The 19,718-nt window shown below is 28.3% G+C and overlaps 2 protein-coding genes across 2 annotated transcripts in view; one reads left to right on the forward strand and one right to left on the reverse strand.

Moving 5' to 3' along the window:
• LOC107455240 (vascular endothelial growth factor A) overlaps positions 1-3,433 on the forward strand; it is a 58,499-nt gene extending 55,066 nt beyond the window's left edge. Inside the window, exon 5 of the mRNA XM_016072743.3 lies at positions 113-3,433. Within this exon, the coding sequence (XP_015928229.1) occupies positions 113-344 (232 nt within the window). The 3' untranslated portion in view covers positions 345-3,433. The remainder of the gene's footprint in view (positions 1-112) is intronic.
• A 3,322-nt stretch (positions 3,434-6,755) lies between these two features.
• On the reverse strand, positions 6,756-18,545 carry LOC122271841 (major facilitator superfamily domain-containing protein 6-like). Its single transcript, XM_071187295.1, is given in 5 exon segments — positions 6,756-7,693; positions 14,621-15,328; positions 15,331-15,540; positions 15,543-16,031; positions 18,491-18,545. Coding segments are annotated over 5 exon segments (1,803 nt in total). The 3' UTR covers positions 6,756-7,352.
• Between the last annotated feature and the right edge of the window lie 1,173 nt (positions 18,546-19,718).

Consider the following 19,718-nt stretch of genomic DNA (forward strand, 5'->3'; position numbering starts at 1 on the left):
TATAAATATATATATATATATATATATATATATATATATCAATAGAAGAATTTAAGTATTGTTTTAACAGCAATAACAATTATAAAACCGTCTTCTTTTCTCTTTTTCTTAGATGCGAAGCTGTCAACCACTCTTCAACTCAGTTGGAGCGTATGCCAGGACCGGCTCCACATTTAAGCTCCATATTACGTGATGATGGAGGTGAAAATGATGCTTACAGACTAAGATATTCAAGCATGGATCCCGATGCTCATATTGGACCTTTTGCCTTAGCGCAGTTTAAAAATAACGAGAGGACATACGTTTTAGAAAACGTTACTCTTCCTCAATGGACAAAAAATTGATTTTAGTAATTTGTGAATCGATATTTGGATATAAATTAAAATATTGGCTGGATACCCGCCAATATTATGCAAAGTTCTATATTGTATTCGATTCTCGTCAACAATATGATCTCTAAGTTATTGGAACTCAGAAGTGTGATTTTTCTCGAGTGATGCGTATCACTCTGACTGTGATAAATACATAATTGTTGAAAATGTATCATTAACCAGTTATGACATCTGGTTAAAATTTTATTTTGCTATGAAACAAATGTTGAGCATTGGACTTAGGGATGACACCAACAAAGTTAAATTGTTCCTGATTGAATAATGGAGTTCGTTAAAGTAAAACTGGTGCCTTACTATATAGCTTTCAAGCTAAGTCAAAGAAAGCAAATGTCTCAATGAAAATTATGTTTTAAGACATAGTATTTTTCAAAGGATTTATTGTGATAGTTGGGCTTACAATGATATAATTACGAAATTCAAAGTGAGTTAAAATGAATAAATCTGTTGTTTAGTGTTTCGACACTATATTGAGATTAAAAAAAGAAAATTATTAAAATGAAACAACAGTATGTTAAACAAAACTTTTTGTCTTTAAATTTCTCGTTAAAAATTCATTTGATTACAAAAATTAACAGGTTCATCGAAGTTAATTCGCGTATCAAGGAAAAGCTAATAATTATATTTATTGTGATTATGAATAAAGTTCCTATATATTGCATAAACATTACCCTTATCAGTATTGTTCAAAATTATTTAACTTAAATCGTAAAAATTCTCGGTAACGGTAAAATGTTCCAGTTGCAATTTTTTTTCTATAAATTGTTATCGTAATCAGAAAAAATTTAGTGAATTTGTGATTATTATTCAATACTTTTTTTAATAAAGCAATTTACTAAATATCTTTGCCAATTATAAGAAGTCTAGAAACTATTTTAGTTTAATAATGAATACAAGTGCAACAGAATCAGGAGTTTACAATAAAGACTCATTATTGTTTTATATTACTATACTTAAAACAAAATTAATTTTTGGAAATTCATACCAATAAGTACATATTACGAAAAATACAAAATGTAAAACAACCATTTTCATGATTTACACTCACAATAAAATGCATTATGAAAAGTAGAAAAAATACGCTATTTAAAATATTCCACGCCTTTAAAACTATCCTAACTTCAAATAACGCAGATGAATTATTTCAATGAGGCTACATTTCGCAACGCAGTTAAAATCAAATATTACGAAATAAGTTTTTTTTAATATAATAAGTTTTTTTTATAATAAGTTTTTTTTTAAAATTGTGATTGTCAGAAAAACTAAAAAGGGCTCATAGCATTAAGAATTTTAAATACGTTTGGTAAACCATTTTTAAAACAAGAGTTGACGGAACAGTTTTAGAATTTATTTTTTAAAATACTTCATGATAAGGATTATTTTGGCTAATAAGTCATGAGTAGAATTAAGTGTTTACAAACCATTTGAAGTTTTAAAGGCTATTTGGATCAAGCTTTAAAGGCTATTTGGAAGCTATTTGGGAAATGAATATTTAATTTGCTCCAACTATTTGATTTTCTTTCTTTGTTTTATTTACTGAGCTTCCTATCTATTTCGTGTTGTGACGAGTGTATAATTATTTGACTTGAACTAGTGTAGATACTAAGCAGAAAATACACAATTTCAGTGCTATTTTAAACGAATTTGTTTTAGATACTTTAGGATTGTAATTAGAACCCGAATTTTTCGAATTTATTCTAAGTGTTTTTTCATACTTTCTAAGTATTTAAGTTACTAAATACAATTTTGATGGATTTTACTTCTGATTTTTGCCCCGTAAAGAATTTTTAGTCACATTTAAAAAATCTATTTTAACACTTTTTAATAATTATAATGCTTTTTAAAACATGTTTTATTCACTTTTTTAAATATAAAATTTTTCAAGAGTCTTTTTTTTCATTTAATGATGTTATTTTAATAAAATATTTAATACTAATTAAACATTTAATATTAAATATTTATTAATAATAAATTCTTAATAAAATATTTAGTTTGATAAATTTTGTTTTCTTTAAAATATTCAAATTTAAGCTTAATTTTACAATATAAATTGTTGCGCCGTTTATTACAATAGCTTTGAAAATAGTACCTTGGGCTATGTGATGATGATATCTTATTATGTTTTTTTTTAAATAAATATTAGCATTCTTTTCGTTTTCTTAATTTGTTATGCTTTGGTGATATGGATAATATGGCACGTAAAATATTTTAGATACATAAAAATGTACAATTAAAGTTATTTTTTCAATTTTGCAAATATTTTGTGTATAACTATACTTTTAATTGTTTGTAATTTATTTCATTTTTTAATGAGAATAATAATTCGTTATTACATTAGCAATTTTATCACTTAATTTACTCAGCTTATTATTGTGTAATTTATACTATTAATATAATTTAGACACTCTATGCAATTAATTTTACATTTTAAATATTTATATTAAAATATTTAATTTTTTGTTCACCAAAAATAATTACTGTATTTCTTTTGTCAAATTTTATGAAGTAATCGTCCTATTTCATTAAATATTTTTTCTTAACAATGTAAATCTAATTTTTATTGCATAAGTTGTATCGAACAAAAAATAATTAAACGACCAAATAAACTGGATATTTAAACTTAGGATTTATCAGTATTATGTACAGTTAATAGCCAGAAAATTACACATAAATTGAAACTACTACTTTTTACGATGAATAATTCTTTTTAAATTGTTATTTCATACCATATACCTTTAGTTGTGTACTAAAAAGTTTCTTATTTTTGTATAAATGACTAGATAAGCATTGAGGACAATGTATATTGTAATTGTAAAATATCCGTCCAGGCTTAGTTTTGTCATAATTTTTTTTTTATTGAGAAATAAATGTGTACATATCTATCTAAATTATGAAAAACATTTTATCCATTTGATTCTATATTTTAAGATATTATTTTTTAAGAGAAATTGTCTTATAAGTTTAGATCATCAATGAATTTACCAAAAGAGTTACTTGTAAATTGTACAAATTTGAGAGAAATTAAAGCTTTTACTTTGTGAAAAGCTGTTATTGTTTATTTCAGCTTTGATTAGTTAAAATGATATTCTTAAAGCTGTATTAAGTAAATTAGTGCATATTGATTTATATTCTTAGTGATAAGAGAGGGTAGATAAAATTTTACATAGCACTATACTTGCATAAATATTGGTTAAAGTTTAACCATATTAACGGTGCTTTAAACCAATGTATATTGGCTATAACTCTACTCCGCTAGAAATTTTGGATCGTGTTGAATGATAATATTGGTAGAATTTTCTGCAACCTTAATATGGTGCTTAGTTTAACCTTTTAATCGTAATCCCTATATTAGATTACACAACACGTGTTAAATTAAACAGAGACAGGGTTTAATTTAATATCTTTTAAAGTTTACAGCAAATTTGTATCTTATTATGGTTCAAGGTACCGATAATATTGATTCTTTTTTTAACTGATTTTTCTGACAGATTATTAAGATGTTAAATTGAACCATATTTCCATCGCAGATGAATTATTGCACCATGTAATCTTGTGTAAAGATGATAGAATTATTTTAAAGTTTTAACTAGTTCTACTTTCTCATAAAAATTGGTTCAGATTTAAATATTAACAGGGATATTTCAAAACACAATAACGTGTAAATTTACTATAATTTTAAGATGGTGTGTAAACCATGTCTCCATACACGTTGAAACATTGTATCCTGTTATTAATGATAATTAAATTGCATTGAACTATGCTTCAATTTAACTACTTACTATGTCGTGATGGCTTATTGGTTAAGACACTGAACTACCATTGTTAAGGACTGGGGTTCGGTCCCCATTGACTGCTTGAAGTCCACCTAGCTTCAGATCGATGGGTACCAGCCTGTTAAAAGTAAGGGTGACCTGTGAGAGATGATAACCATATTACCGTAATAATATCGTTTTTCATTAAATTGTGGTACCTTACCCTCCAGGTACACACCGGGCTTTTGTGGAAATACTTTACTTAATAAAAGTCAATGAATACAAATATTTTATGCTATTATGTTTCAATCTGCATAATTGTTTTAACAGTACAAGTTTATATTTATTAAAAAAAATAACAGGACAATGTTGAATAGTAAATAATTTCAATAATTGAGCGATGAATGATTTTAAGATTAGTTTAGTGAAAGAAATGCCTTATTAAAATATTACGTCCAACTGGTAAGTGCAGAAGAATTAGGCCATCTAACTTTTACACGTTATTAAATTACCCTGAACTGTGCGCAAAATAAAAACGTATCACCCTAAATAACTTTTGATCTAAGGATCGCATCTTCGCGCTCTAGGACTCATTTTTAATGGTTTGAGGGAGTGACCACAAATATGCTAATAAATTAGAGCAGACGATATTTTAAGTTACGAAATTAAACAAACGTACTTCCTCTGAATAAACACACTTTTTATTGACGGATTCGATTTTCTGACCCCCAAAATATAAGTTGTAGCCACAATCTGGGAAATATGGTCCCAATAGTTTGGTCAGGAGAGCTGTCCGAAGTTTGGACCCCTTAATGTAAATTTTACTTTTTGCGTATTTCGCTATATCTCGAGAACTTTTTAAGCGAATTAAAAAATTCTTGTACACAAGTGTAAAATTCATTTATCCAAAGATAATTCCTTGCAGAAAATAAATTTCTAGTAAATATTTATTATTTTATATTATTTTATTTAATATTAGAAGAAAAATTTTTGAATTGCAAAGTATGCAATTTTTCATATAATTTTAAAGAATATAATTATTCACGGCAAAATACAAAAATTTGAGTGAAATCGTTCGAATTAGTTTATGGGAAATCAAATTTCAAAAAAGTTGTATTTGAAAAATTCGATTTCTCAGGAGCTATTTGATTGATTTCACTCAAATTTTGAATTTTACGACGTGAAATTACTTTATTTAAAGTGATGTAAAAAATTTCGTACTTTACTATTTAAAATTTTTTCGACTAATAAGAATAATGAAAAATTATAAATATTTATTTAAAGTTAATTTTGCATGGAATTATCTCTTAACAATTGCGTGGAAAAAGCTTTTATGTCTCTTAAAAATGTTTCGAGATATGGTGAAGTACGCAAAAAGTAAAGTTAACATTATGGGGTCCAATTTTTGAACCACTCTCCTGCCCAAACTATTGGGACCATACATCTTGGATTGCGACTACCTCTATATTTTGAGGATCAGAAATCCGAATCCGTCAAAAAGAAAAAGAAGGTATGCTTATTCAGAAAAAGTACATTTTTGTGTTTGATTTCGTAACTTAAGATATTGACTGCACTAATTAATTAGCGTATTTGAGGCCACCCCCTTAAAACCATTAAGATTGAGTCCTAGAACGTGAAGATCTGATCATTAGATCTATTCGGATTTGGTGTTGAAAAACTACAAGAATTGAGTGAATGGAAAACTACCGTACCTTTTGGTGTTCCCAATGAGCCATAACGCATGGTAAACTTCAACATTTTCGCTTTTACTCAGTGTGTATTAAAATTAATTTAATTTAAAAAGAAAAGTAATTCTGGATGGGCACTCTTCTTGGTCTGAGGTCTCTACTAAACATAAGCTAATTAATTTAGGCAGACAAATATTTAATTCACGAAATCATATGCAAATATGTATTTTTTTCTGAATCTGTTGAAACAATAAACGTGTTTATACCTTTTCTTTTAGAAAAAATTTTGATTTCTTACACCTACTATTATAAAAAAACTTTCTATTTAGACGAAGCTGTAATCTGGGAAGTTAAGTTCAAATAGTTTTTCAAAACAAGACAAACTGTCTGAAACTAAAACCGCGAATCAAAAAATCTTTTCTTTCTATTTCTAAAAAACTATGTTCCTATACACAAAAAAAATCAAATTTTTTTTTAAAGATTTCTGTTCAATAATGCTCAAAAAATTTATATTGGAATATTCAAAAATAGCATATCGAGTACACCCTCTTAAATTATGTAAATTTTAACGTTCAAAATCTAAAATGTGAACGAAATCAGTTAAAGAGACTCTGAAAATTAAAAATAAATTAAAAAATTTTTGAAATTATCAAACGATTTTGTTGTTATTTAAATTTGCATAGTTAACACTAGACTGCTCAAGGAAGTAATTTTTACTGTCTTTTAATTTCAATTAGAAAAACAATGATGACACGATTTCTTTGAATTTTGTGACTTTTATAATTGTTTTTAGAGTTGATATTTACTAATAACTTGTTATATAACTGAAAATAATATCAAAAATATTAAAAATTAATTTTGAACAATTTTTTTATACATTAGTTATTCTTTCACAATGCAGTCATTTTGACTACTTTTGGGCAATATTTTAGTCTTTCTAGTGTTAAAGAAGATGTAGCAGTTTCAAATAACCTATTTGGAATTAGACAAAGCATTTTTCCATATTATTTCCTTGCCTTAAAATTTATTAGCACTCAAAATTTCAGCATGACTGGCTAGTGATATGGTCGGTAGTTTTCTTTTTAGTTCGCAAAAATTCAAATATTAAATCAAAAGTAATTCAGGTTGTTAAGTTTTTTTAATTTTACACACTAAAATGGTTTTGAAGCAAAATGCATGAAATTACAAGCATTGCCATATTCACTGAATGTATTTAATAAATATTTCCTCGCACAGAATTGTTTTATTTTTTTAATTTATGAGAATAAGGAAAGTCCCCAATGAAGAACTTTAGGGTGCTCAGAATACTTTTGTAATATTTTTCTTCACATTGTAAGCTAGGTAAATAGCAGCGTGGACTACTTTATAGCTATGACTTACAGTGAATCAGCAATGGTGTGATCGGTAAAGTCAGATTTTTCAATTTGGAAGTTCTTCTGGAAGTGGTTCTTTTCCAATGAAGAGTACAAAAACCTTTCAGAATGCATTTGCACAATCAGCTCTAACGGTCGATTAAGTTTTTTTTAAAGCTGCGTCCCCGTTACTTTATACTCATCAGTGTCATTTTCATTAAAATTTATACTCGGGGATGATTTCGGAAAATGTAGTCGACTACGCTCAGAAAAACTATCTGGGAGGAATATGATATATCTGGGAGGATATCTGGGAGGAATATGATATTTATTGAAACTATTCTCTGTTTGTACTGGCTCATGACTCAGAGCACGAGGTCGAAAATGTGAACTTTCTGGTTCGGGCATAAAGGATATGAACCCTGGTCCGTCTGTGCTGCAATGTAAGGAAAAGCTGGTGAAAGCTTGGTTTTTCATCGTTTCATCTTCTTCCTCTTCTGTTAATGAATCACCTTAAACGTGTAAGAAATAGCACTATTATAATAAAAGTAAGCGGACACACATTCATTTATTAGTATAAAATGAAAAGCCTAATTAAACCTCATCTAAAAAAGCAAAGTAATGACAATAATTCATGCAATTATTCATATATTATAAAGTAGCAGGTATAGTCAATGTAGGCTAGTATGAAAGCAGAATCTAAAAATCTATTGTCATTCTGCAACTGTTGATTTAAAGGCCAAAATATAAAAAAAAATGCATTAGTCCGTATTTTTGTTCTTCTTATTTGTTCATGCTTAAAAATATAGTCCTAAATATTATAACAAATGACCTAATGTACACTCTCCTACAATAAAAGAAGTGACTCTTTCAGTTTTGAAAATTTTTTTTTAAATTTCTCAAGAAAAACTTAAAGGATTATTTTGTAACTTTAGAGATCATGTCATCACTTAGTCATAAAATTGAAAGGTTTGGAAGATCTACAATAAATTACGAAAGAAAACAAGTATTTTTGGACAACCTATGCCAGAAAATCAAGCAAAAAGCTCGTAACTTATGTCGAATACTTAAGTTGTTATTTTTAATGACTGCATAAAGTTTCGTGAACCTAAAGTAAATATTTATGGACGTTTTTATAAAATAATATTTTTTTTGCCTTAAGTATTTTGCTATAACTTCATAAGTATTCCATACAATTAAAATTTTTTTTGGATAAATTTAAAATTAATTACAAAAATGTCGATTTGAAATTTTTAAAGAATTCGTTGAAAATTGCGCAAGATATGAGTATTTAAGCTAGTTTTCTACTTTTATACTTTTAGCTAGTTTTCTACTTTATACGATTTTATTCACTAAAGTATTTTTTTCATAATTTTGTAGGGAATCGCATTTGGCAACTAATAATGGTAACTTTATTTAAGAATTTCAAAAATTTCAAGCAATTTTCTTAGTAATTTTTGTACTTTTTAAAAGAAAGCTCAAAGTGATAAGGGGTTATCCACAAATTTCATCTTGCACTATTAAACAAGATTTATCAAAAATGAGACTGGAATTGTGGGGGATCACCCCCCCCCCCATAAAGTCTGTTTTTTTTTGCATGTTTTCTTTCTCTGTACCATCAAAGTTTAGTTTCCGGCTGATTATTGTGCGGTATTATCATTTGTTATTAAATTTTGTATTATACAAAGTAAAATGTGCGAAAAACCTCTGCTCGTTTTGAGCTTTCTTTTGAAAAGTACAAAAAATATAAAAAATTGCTTTAAACTTTTTAAATTTTTAAGATATTCAAATCAATTTTTTTATTAGTTGCCAAAAACGATTCACTACAAAATTATGAAAAAGCTTTTTAAAACTTTTCAGTGTATACACAGTATAAAAGAACTAGCTTAAATACTCATAACTTGAGCAGTTTTAAATTAATAGTTTTACAATTTTATATCGACAGTCAAATTTTGTTTAATTCCATTGAATATCTATAAAGTTATAATGAAATTCATTTTTTATAAAAATGTCCATATCTCCATAAATGTTTACTCTAGGGTTACGAAACTTTATGCAGTTATTAAAAATAACAATTAAAGTAATCGATACAAGTTGCAAGCTTATTGCTTGATTTCCTGCATGGGGTGTTTAAAAATAATTGTTTTTTTTCCGTAATTTATTGTAGATCTTTCAAACCTCTGAAAGCTTTAAATTTTACTGCTACGTATGAAAAATCGCATGAATTAAACATTTCTAAAGTTACTAGAAAATCCTATAACTATTTTTAGAGAAATTTTAAAAAAATGTCAAAAACTGAAAATGTCTCTTCCATTATGGTAAGGCAGTGTGTGTTCTAAAAACAAAACTTAAAACTGTGCTTCATGTTATCCCCCAATGAATACGACTAATACAAAACACTTACTAGGCTAATGTAAAATTGTTGTTTTTGATAATATTTCATTTCTGCCTAACTTAAAGGTCAATTTGTTTCAGCTTAACAATGTCCTCATCAGAAAAGAGCTTTCATTCAGAAATTTGAAAACAGGTACATTTAAATTTTCATACTTATGACTGCTCACTCCCTTGATATTTCAGCTAATTTGTTGCCAATACGAATAAGAAGTAATGCCTTTTTTACTACCGTGTAAGAGAAATATGTATATAGATAATAAATATGTAAAATAATTGGTATTTTACCAATTACGTTTTTTACCATTATAAACCGATGATGTTTTTCTGTGTGAAATGTGCCATCGACGAAGCCATGTTAAATACATAAAGGAATAAAATATTCCAAAACCTGCACTTCCGTAAGCAAAGAATCTGAATGTTTCACGAAAACCATATGCTTGCACTAAAAATCCTCCAAGAAGTGATCCAAATGATCGACCTTTATAGTAAATAAAAACATCCAATTATATTTTCTTTAGATTCAAATAAATCAAATAATGACAAAAAAAATTACAAAAATTAAAAATAATAAAAGTATGAGCAATAAATAACAATTAACTCAGTAGATTAAACTGATATCTATACTATATTGAGTTAAATAAATTAATTTAGGAGATAAAACAACATTATACTGCACTGGGTGAAAACCCTAACATCATTTCCGTTAATTCTTCCGACTATGACCACCGTTTTCCTTCATCACCCACTTTTTTTCTAAGATTTCCTCCCTCCTATATTTTTTTTACTTTTCGATAATTTTATGCCCACGGATTTGATAAACGATAATTAACGAAGTAGTTAAATTTTTTTTTGCTGGGAAAGAGGAGGAAAACGCATTAAAATATTAACAACTGTATTAAATAAATAATCCCAAGAAACTTAAACAGTAAGATATAACTTAAGTACTTGCTTCAAAAACATACGAATTGGAAGCAGCAGTAGACATGTTTCAAGCGCTCAAAGACAGGCGCCCATTCTCAAGTTCACCCCGTTTTTAGCCAAAATTATGTCTAAATATTATTTTTATTTGGGTGTGTTTGGGGAAGAAATGTCCAAGAACTTTTCACCTTTCTAGACCACAGAAGATATTTAAAGATTAAAATCAGACTTTTCCTTCCATCCAAATCAAATTCATGGCCACATAATTATCAAAAAGTTATAAAAATAGGGGAGCTCAAGGAAGAGACTGTTCGCCTCCCAATGAAGTGCCCCAGGCTCGAATACCAGCGAAAGAATTTAAGGACTTCGAATGAGTTCGGTTTGCACCGCTCACAGTACCGATGAGAAATATCTTCGATACTTGATAAATTATGGATTAGAACCCCCTTGCTGTCGTGATACTCGTGAAAAGTTTTTGTGATTTTCTCTCCGAGTAATGCAAATGCGGGTTAGTTAAATCAAAAATTCCTCCACGAAGGCTAGTGTTACCCAATGCTTGATCCAGGAGTTTCCTTGTCTTCTGGGTTGGGTTGAGAACTGCAACGCTATGGAAGTCAACAATGATAGTGATAAACTCAAAATTGGATTGAATGTTCAGCGCTGGTTAAAAGAATAGGAGAAATGAGCTTCTGAAAAATGGTGAGTGATGGAAAGAGGGTCATATTCGTATGCAGGAGGTCATTTTACAGAAAAATCAGTATTGCTCAGAAAAAAATTTGCAGTGCTGTGTATGTAAATTAATATTCTTGCAGTAATCGTTGCAATAGATTCGTATGCACGAGGGTAATTTTATAAAAAAAATGACCAATGTTTGGAAAACAAATTGCAGTGCTGTTTTTGTGCCTTAATATTCTCACATTAATCGTTCCACTGATTGTATTGGAAGTACAGGCGATATCTCTGTGTAAAGGGTAATTAGAATTGAGTTCAAGCTAATTAGTTTTTCTTCTGTCAGTTTGCATTAAGATCTTAGATTCTTGATTTCAGTTAGGAATATACAATGTATATCATGATGAGTACCAATTTCTTTTTAATCCTAATTAAATGCTAATACTAAAATATGCTTCTTTTCATTTCATTTTTTAAACTTTTCTGCATATCTAAGAGAGTACTTTTAAGTACCTTTAGTAATAAAAGATAAATTAGTATTCAAAATATTTATAGAAGTTTAAATTTTGAGTTACTTATCTTTGCAAAAAGATCCTCACTGAAAAATTTTATCTTCATTTCTAACTCTACTTTTACTAAAGAGGCAGAAATGAGCGATTTTTGTGAGTTTTTTGTTCGTTTTTTTTGTTCGTAAATTTAATTTTCAATAGGAAACCAGTTTAATGTATGGCATATGAGAGGTACTTTAAAGATCTGTAAAAATGATATTAATAAAAATTTTTGGTCAGCATTTTTACTGTCTAAAAATCTCCTTGCATTGTGTTTTTGAATTCAGCGAAAGGTTCTTATCTTTGGTAAATGAAAATATGTTAGAGGTAAAAATATGTTACCCCACCCCATTTATACGGTAAAATAAAACTATATTTTTGTTTAATAGTTTCATGTTTTCGATTGAGTGTTGAGAGCCAAATACAAAAGTATAAAAAGAAAGTAGAACGATTCCTTATTAATCGATTTTTTCTAAAAATAAAATATTTAGGAAAATTTAAATGTAAACAACAAGTCAAAAACTTTGAATCGTTATGGGTTTATGCATGAGTGATTTTTTAATGGGTGATTTAGAAAAACATGCTTGAATTCTCCAAGTAAGTAAGTAAAATAAATCCCCTTTTTTTCGGGGAATGATGAAGAATTAACGCTTCAAAGCACGTTGGTGTGAATCAAATCTTTGCGGGGGAAAAAAATGAGACCGAAGTAAAAGTATTAAAACTCTTGAACCTCTCTAAAAGGGATAGTGCAGATGCAAGGATAAATAAAAAATTGTCTATTTTTTTCCAAATTGGAAAGTCTATAAATCAACTTTCTCTAGAGAAGGGAACATCTGTGACCTTACTTAATGTCATACCTAGATCTTCGTTCTTTGAATTTTTTTTAGATGAGTTAAAGAAACTGCTCCCGAAAGGCGTTACCCATGGTCACAGGGGTCCTAAAGTTAAAAACTTTTACTGTAAAAAAATAATTATTATTTTCAAAACGTGTTTTTATATTTATATTCAATCTAAGCAATCTATTCCTTTTCTAATATTTCGGTTATTTTTATAAAATTATTAAAGTAAAATGTCAGTGAAAAAAATATTGTTACTTAGAATTTTTTTTTTCTTCTAATAATAATGTTTCGAATAAATTATTTAAACAATTGCCATTTATAAAAGATTTGCATTAATATTTCATATAAAACTTTTCAATACAAAGAGAACAATTAAATTCAACAATAAAAAACGTGCTTATTTGATGAGCATTACCAGCATTTATGACAGTTCATTCAATGTTCAGAATTCATTTTCATTTCAACGAAAACCATAATTCAGCTTATTTATTTTTTCATTTACTGCTTATGCATACTCTAAGCACAAATTCTTACCTCTCCCGACCTGTGAATTCAACTGTCTAACATGAAATCTAATTTTAAGGCCACTATTGATAAGACAATGAAACACTAACAATAATATTTTCAAAGTGATTAGTAGTGTTTCTTTGGTTAGGTTTACTATTGCTAATGAACTTTATTTATTAATTCAGGGTTCCACCAAAAGAAAGTTGATTATTTAGGGTTCCGAAGCTGGAAAAAATTGGAAGTCACTGGTTTAGAGAATTTACGATTCTAGGCATTTAATATGTATTTTTATATGTATGTAACATTTTAGAATGCGTTATGCTAAAACAAATTAAATTACTGCGAACATTCTATCTTTCAAGGAAAAGAAAATAATGAACAAATGTGTTTTACATTTTGCCACACCTGTATTAAATATTTGGAATTTTTCTCCCGAATGGATAGAAAAATGTATTCCCCTTAAATGAATAATTGTAAAACCGAAAAAAAATATCTATGAGTAGGTGGATCAAATATATATACATAAAATTTTTTTAATAGCAGTAGATTTTCATTCTCGTTGTCATGGCAACAATAGAGCTTTATCTACAGCCTTAATCATTTTTTGTCAGTGTTTAGCTCTGTGCAAGTGTTTTCTTTTTCTTCTTCTTCTTAGTAGCTTGAATAATGAGTGAGTGTAATGCTTCTAATGTAGTTGCACAACGCATAATAAAGAAATTTTTGCAAGGGAAAATGTTAAACCAATTAGAATTTTGCATAGATTACAGGCACAGTATTGGCTGAACAGATTACAGCACAGTATTGGCACAGATTACACACTCAAGTGTTGGTTAAGGTGCAATTTATTTAAACAAGGCAGTGAAGATGTTGAAAACATGTCTCATGCTCGTCGACTAAGAACGAGTCTTACGACAGAGAAAATTGGCCAGATTCGTGTAACTCGCAAGTGTTTTTTGGGACTCACAAGGAGTTGTGTACGCTGATTTCCTTGATGAACGAAAAACAATTAGTGTAAATTATTATTGTGAGCTTTCAAAGAAAGTCAAATTAGTCTATCGGTCAAGGAAACGTGGAATGTCAATCCTCAAAGTGCTCTTGAAACAGGACAATGAGACACCTCATAAAGTTGAAGTTATACAACAAAAGTTACAGGTATCACACTGGGAAACAGTTGAACATCCTCCATATATCCCTGACAAGGCTCTTTCGGACTACCATTTATTTGGACCCCTTAGAGAAACCTTGGGGGAGGGAGATTTTCATCCAATGAAGAGGTAAAAGCTTTTGCGCACAATTTGTTCACTTCACGGCCTAGTTCTTTGTACGCCACCAGAATTAAACAAAACTTTCAAAACGTTCGAAAAGGTCTATAGAAGTTCACGGAAATTAGGTAGAAAAATAAATATTTTTTGGAAGTAATATTTAAACATTTAGTTATTAAAGAAGTTTCATTTATATTTGATTCACTCTCGTACTTTAAAAATAGATGGTTTAACATGTATTAACTGTATATGCTATTTATGTTTTATTAATGCACTTTAATGACATTATTTTTTATACTTACCTGATATTACGTGTAGTCCATTCCACAAAGTCATTATCGTAGTCAACATGCTAATTGATGCTAGTTCTGTACAATACAGTGTGACACCAACCGTTAGTAATGTTACTGTGAAGTTTTCCATCATTTCAAAAATGAGACAGACATACGCATTTTGAGCTACAGAATAGCCTAAAAATCTCACTGTATATGCAGCAAAAGCTGTTATGATTACATTTATGTAGCCCATTTTCTTTGTGGTCCATGTTGCAACAAGTGCCATGAACAATCCAGTCCCACTTCCAACCGTTACAGTAAGTCCCATAATTAAATTATTTGAGTCCAGCTCACTCTCAAGGAACCAAAATAGAAAATTTTCTAAGAATCCCCAGCATATACCTAATGCAGCAATTTGAATGAGTAGAAAAATCACTTCTGGATTTTGAAGAAGCAAAGCCAAATTTCTAAGAGGATTCTCGGATGGAAGTTTCATGCTAAGATCTAATTTTAATGAAACTAAAGCTGCTGTTAGGTTTATAGCTCCATACATAAAAAAACACGGTTTGAATGTACCTAACTCATCTACAAGGAGTCCGCTAATGGGCGCTAATATACACATTGTGATTGTCGACCAAAATCGCTGATATCCTACATCAGCTTTTAGATTTTGAATGATTGCCATTGAAGCCGCGTCAAACAAACCGTTTATCAGTCCAATTCCCAATGTAACTGTCCCAAGTAAGCCCAAAAAGTTACCCCAAAATCATTAGCATCAGAAGTTGCACATTCTTCAAGGAACTCGTGACTGTTAACTGAGCAACTAACATCACATTTTTTTGAAAAACATTCACAAGATATGCTATCAAACGTTTTTCCATCATGAATAATATAAGATTCTAGTGTAGTTTTATTTTCTATTATGTTTTTAATTTTCAAATAAGTTTTGAATTTTGTTGAACAGAAAAACAACCATCTTTAGTGTGGTTATCACAGGTATCAATGCAACTTCTTTTATCTCTGGAAAAAATAAGAGGAATAGTGCTCGTATTATTTTGACAGTTAGATTCACATTGAAATGAAACAGTTGTACTGATAAATGTCTTTGTTTGTAAAGAGATTCTGGGACATAAAGTTTCGTCATTCAGTGTTAGGTATGTATTTTCTATAGAACCACAATCCAGATGAAAATGAGATACAGTTTTTTGACTTGGAACACTTGGTACAAGAAGAAGTAGATTTGCAGTAACAGCAGAAAATGTTAGAAAAAAACTGAAAATCAATTAGAAGTTCCCTATTTTATCAGCAATCATACCAATCATTGGTGCCACAATTAACGCTATTACTGGTTGAACTGCAAATATTATTGCAGTTTGCTTTATGCTTACACCAAGAGATTTCAAATGCACTGTGAAGTATGGGTAAAGAGTTGCTTGACCTAAAATGAATAAAAGATTTATATATATATATATANGAATTTTTATTTTCTGTACAAAAAAAAAATTTATATATATATATATATATAGACCTTATTATAGATTATATAATATGGATTCTAGTTCTAAGTGAAAGATTTGTTATAGATGTGTATGTAATAGAACTTTATTCGGCAATAAATTATGTATTTGAACAAACACTAATATTTTTTTAATGGAACTTCAAATCGAATCACCAATTAATAAAGATTTATTGCCGGTGACATTTATATTATAATAATTATGTTAAGAATAATAATCAATGCATAGTATTCATCAGATAATAAGGATAAATGTCTTTGTATTTTAGTGTATTTTCTTGTTCACTTCAGAAAAGTAAGGGTTGTTTTCCTTATTATTGACAATTTTTAGTTCGCAGCTGTTATTATTGTCACCAAAGGTGGTATAGTTTCAGAGTTGTTTATGTTGTCAGCAAAGATAGCAATAATAACTTATTTGCAATTAACTACTTAACTTGTAATACATTATGTGGGGTGTTCCGTTACGACTACTCTTAATGTGTATTTCTAGAATCTTTATCAGAAATCACAAATTAATATTTATCTGAGAAAAAAAATCAAAAAGGCTATCGAATCACTGCAAAAAAGTTTATGTTGTACACATCAAAATAGGCTTGATTAAATCTAACACAATTTTGCCGATATACCACAATTTATAGATAATATTTTTCATAATAAATAACAGAAATATTACATTTGTTTACACTAACCCCGTTTCCACATTGTCCTCTCTTTTCCCTATATCCTTGATCGGCTCCAAAAATTTTCAATTTCTGTGCTTATCTATCTATTCATCTATCATTTCCAATTTTAGTGACTTATATTTGGTTAAATCGCGGTCTTTATTTAGATATCCAAAATTTTGATCTACAGCCAAAAACAATACCAAGAAGATGCAGCTTTTAGTAGCTATGTCTAAAGTTTTGCAGAACTTATTTTGACAGAGCCTGGTATATTCTCAAGACAATCGGTTCAACATTGAACTATTGTATTGCCACCTTGAACCATATTATTTGCCAAACTTGTAGCAACCTTAATTAGGTGTTGAAAGGAACAATGCTTCCATTCAGATTGAATTTACACTAAGAAAGTATAAGATAAGAAAACATAAATTCTCACGATAATAAGGTTCAACTTGGTTCCATATTAATGTTACGGTAACTTTGAACGATATTATGGTTCAATACTTTCCAAATTTGCTAACAGTGTAAAGTATAATTGAAACTGTTGCAATTGATCCAGTTGTCACCGAGAAATAAGGCGGTTGAGATTGCCAAGCTCTTTTAGTGACGTCATTCCCAGTAGTTTTGACTTGCCTCTAATTTTAGATATTTGTCATTGAACAACAGATCAGCTTCGTTTGATCGTCGGTTATGCGATTCTTTCTCATTTTATGGTTTTTAATATTATATTGATCTATGCAAGGGCTGTACCGAGATTTAAAGGTTATAAAAATGTTAAGTTTGCAAAGTTATTATATATATTTATATATTAGCACATATTTATGAATTTTTTATACATTAGCACATATTTATTTATCAGCACATATTATGAATTATTTATATATTAGCACATATTTATTTTGAGTTTATTGTTAAAAAAAGTAAAATATTGAAAATATTTTATTTCTTTAATAAACTCAAAATAAAAGATGCTTAATTTAGATTTTTTAAAATAATAAATACTATTTCACAGTTTTACATTATTAAGGGTGTATTATCTCGGTATTTATACTTTGCTAAATCATTTTGCGTTTTTGTTATATTATATGCGTCGTTTATTTGCAAATAATGTTGTATTTGTGTTTATATTATTCCGACTTTGAAATTTAATGATTATCGTAGGGTTTTAAAACAACTCTGTAGAACCTATTTTAAAATAGTTATTCTATGAATATGCCAATAAAATTATAACTTTTTTATTATTTTATTTTCTTGCATTATATGACATGTTTTTTTCAAAGTTATCCTTATTTATTTTCTAATAAATGAATAAATCCAGTATTTCATCATATATCAAAAAATTACAAATGATACATTTGAATGAGGTTCACTCATTTGATATTAAAATTAGCTATGATGAATCATGATTTAAAACTGAAATAAAAACTTCTCTTATGAAATTACTTTCTATTATAAAATGCAAAAAATAATGCTTTATAAAAACATAAAATAGTCTTATATATTCATTTTATTATGTTATAACGTGATAAATAACATTGATTTATTCTAATAAAATATTAAAATTTTCCACTTAAAAATATTTAAATCCTAGTAAATTAGCTGAAGCAAAAATATTTGACTTCGCTAAAAAATATTTGAACTATTTATTATTGTTTTCTCTCAATACAAATTTGATTATCACGCACCCTAGCACTTCCGAGGAGATTGTCAAAAACTTACTGGACTTGACTCTTGGTATTTGCAAGGAGAGCAAAAATTCTGGTAAAATTACCATACTGTATAGTGATGACATTTCTGATAAAAGAAACCATAAATTCTTTTTTAATAAAACTAATATATACGGTTTTTAAACCATTTATTTAGAAATTTTTCAGTTCAGATGGTGGTGTTTTACCGGAAATTCTGGTTTTAGAAATTTTAGTTCTTGTGAACACACATTTAGTAAAAAAGTTTTTTTGCCATGTTGTAAGGTATCGTGATAAAATTGTCAAATTTTACCACATTTACAAATTTTATCACATATCATAAAACCATATTTTATTGTTAATTTTACAAAAATCATTACCAAAGCGCTTCGGTAAAAATTACTGAGTTTCATGGTATTTCTATACAGGCAGAAATACAGTAAATTTTATCATATTCTGGTACTTTTGACCAAAATATTTTCTCTGAACATTATGAATCATACAAATTTATTAAAAGCGATTTCTTTCAATAAGCATGGCTATGGTAAATAAATAAGGAAAAAACTATTTTTAAGGTGGCATTGATGAAATATTATTATAATTAAGGAACTAAAGGAAGAATATATAAATGTTAAAACCAATTACATATAGGCATTCAAATTTTATTGAAATGTGTAACAATATTAAATATTTCAACAAAAGATATGGTATTAATATTAAATTCATGCATTTATATTGTCTTATTTATTATTACTTCTTCATAAACTTAATGTACTTCAAAGGTATTTTTTCCCTTCAAATATATTTAATTGTGAATCGAAATCAATGAAGTAAATAATTGCACTATTAAAAATTGGGGTCAAAATATATTCAAATATTCGAAAGTTCTTAGAATTCGATATGTTGCACAAAGTTAAATATAAGTTCTACGATTTGATTCAGGACAAAATATGTTTACCTCCATAAATAAGAAACATCAAAATTTTTACAGGTATTGCTTCTTCTCTTCTAAGGTTATTTTTAAATTTCTCCATTTTGATTTAAAGGGAAAGGAATGTTATTTGTATTTATGTTTGATGTATTTACTATTTGGATACATAATTCTAAGATTAGATACACGATTTTTTTACGTTGATAACAATTATAACCGCTAAGATTCCGGAACAAATTAATAATTTTAGTATCAGCAATATCAGTCCATTGAAAAACTCGAAGGATTCGAATTGTTTTATGCCTTTATGATAAGCATAGACAAGAACTGA

The sequence above is a fragment of the Parasteatoda tepidariorum genome, chromosome X1 (assembly GCF_043381705.1).
Source record: "Parasteatoda tepidariorum isolate YZ-2023 chromosome X1, CAS_Ptep_4.0, whole genome shotgun sequence".
In the NCBI taxonomy this organism is placed as follows: Eukaryota; Metazoa; Arthropoda; class Arachnida; order Araneae; family Theridiidae; genus Parasteatoda; species Parasteatoda tepidariorum.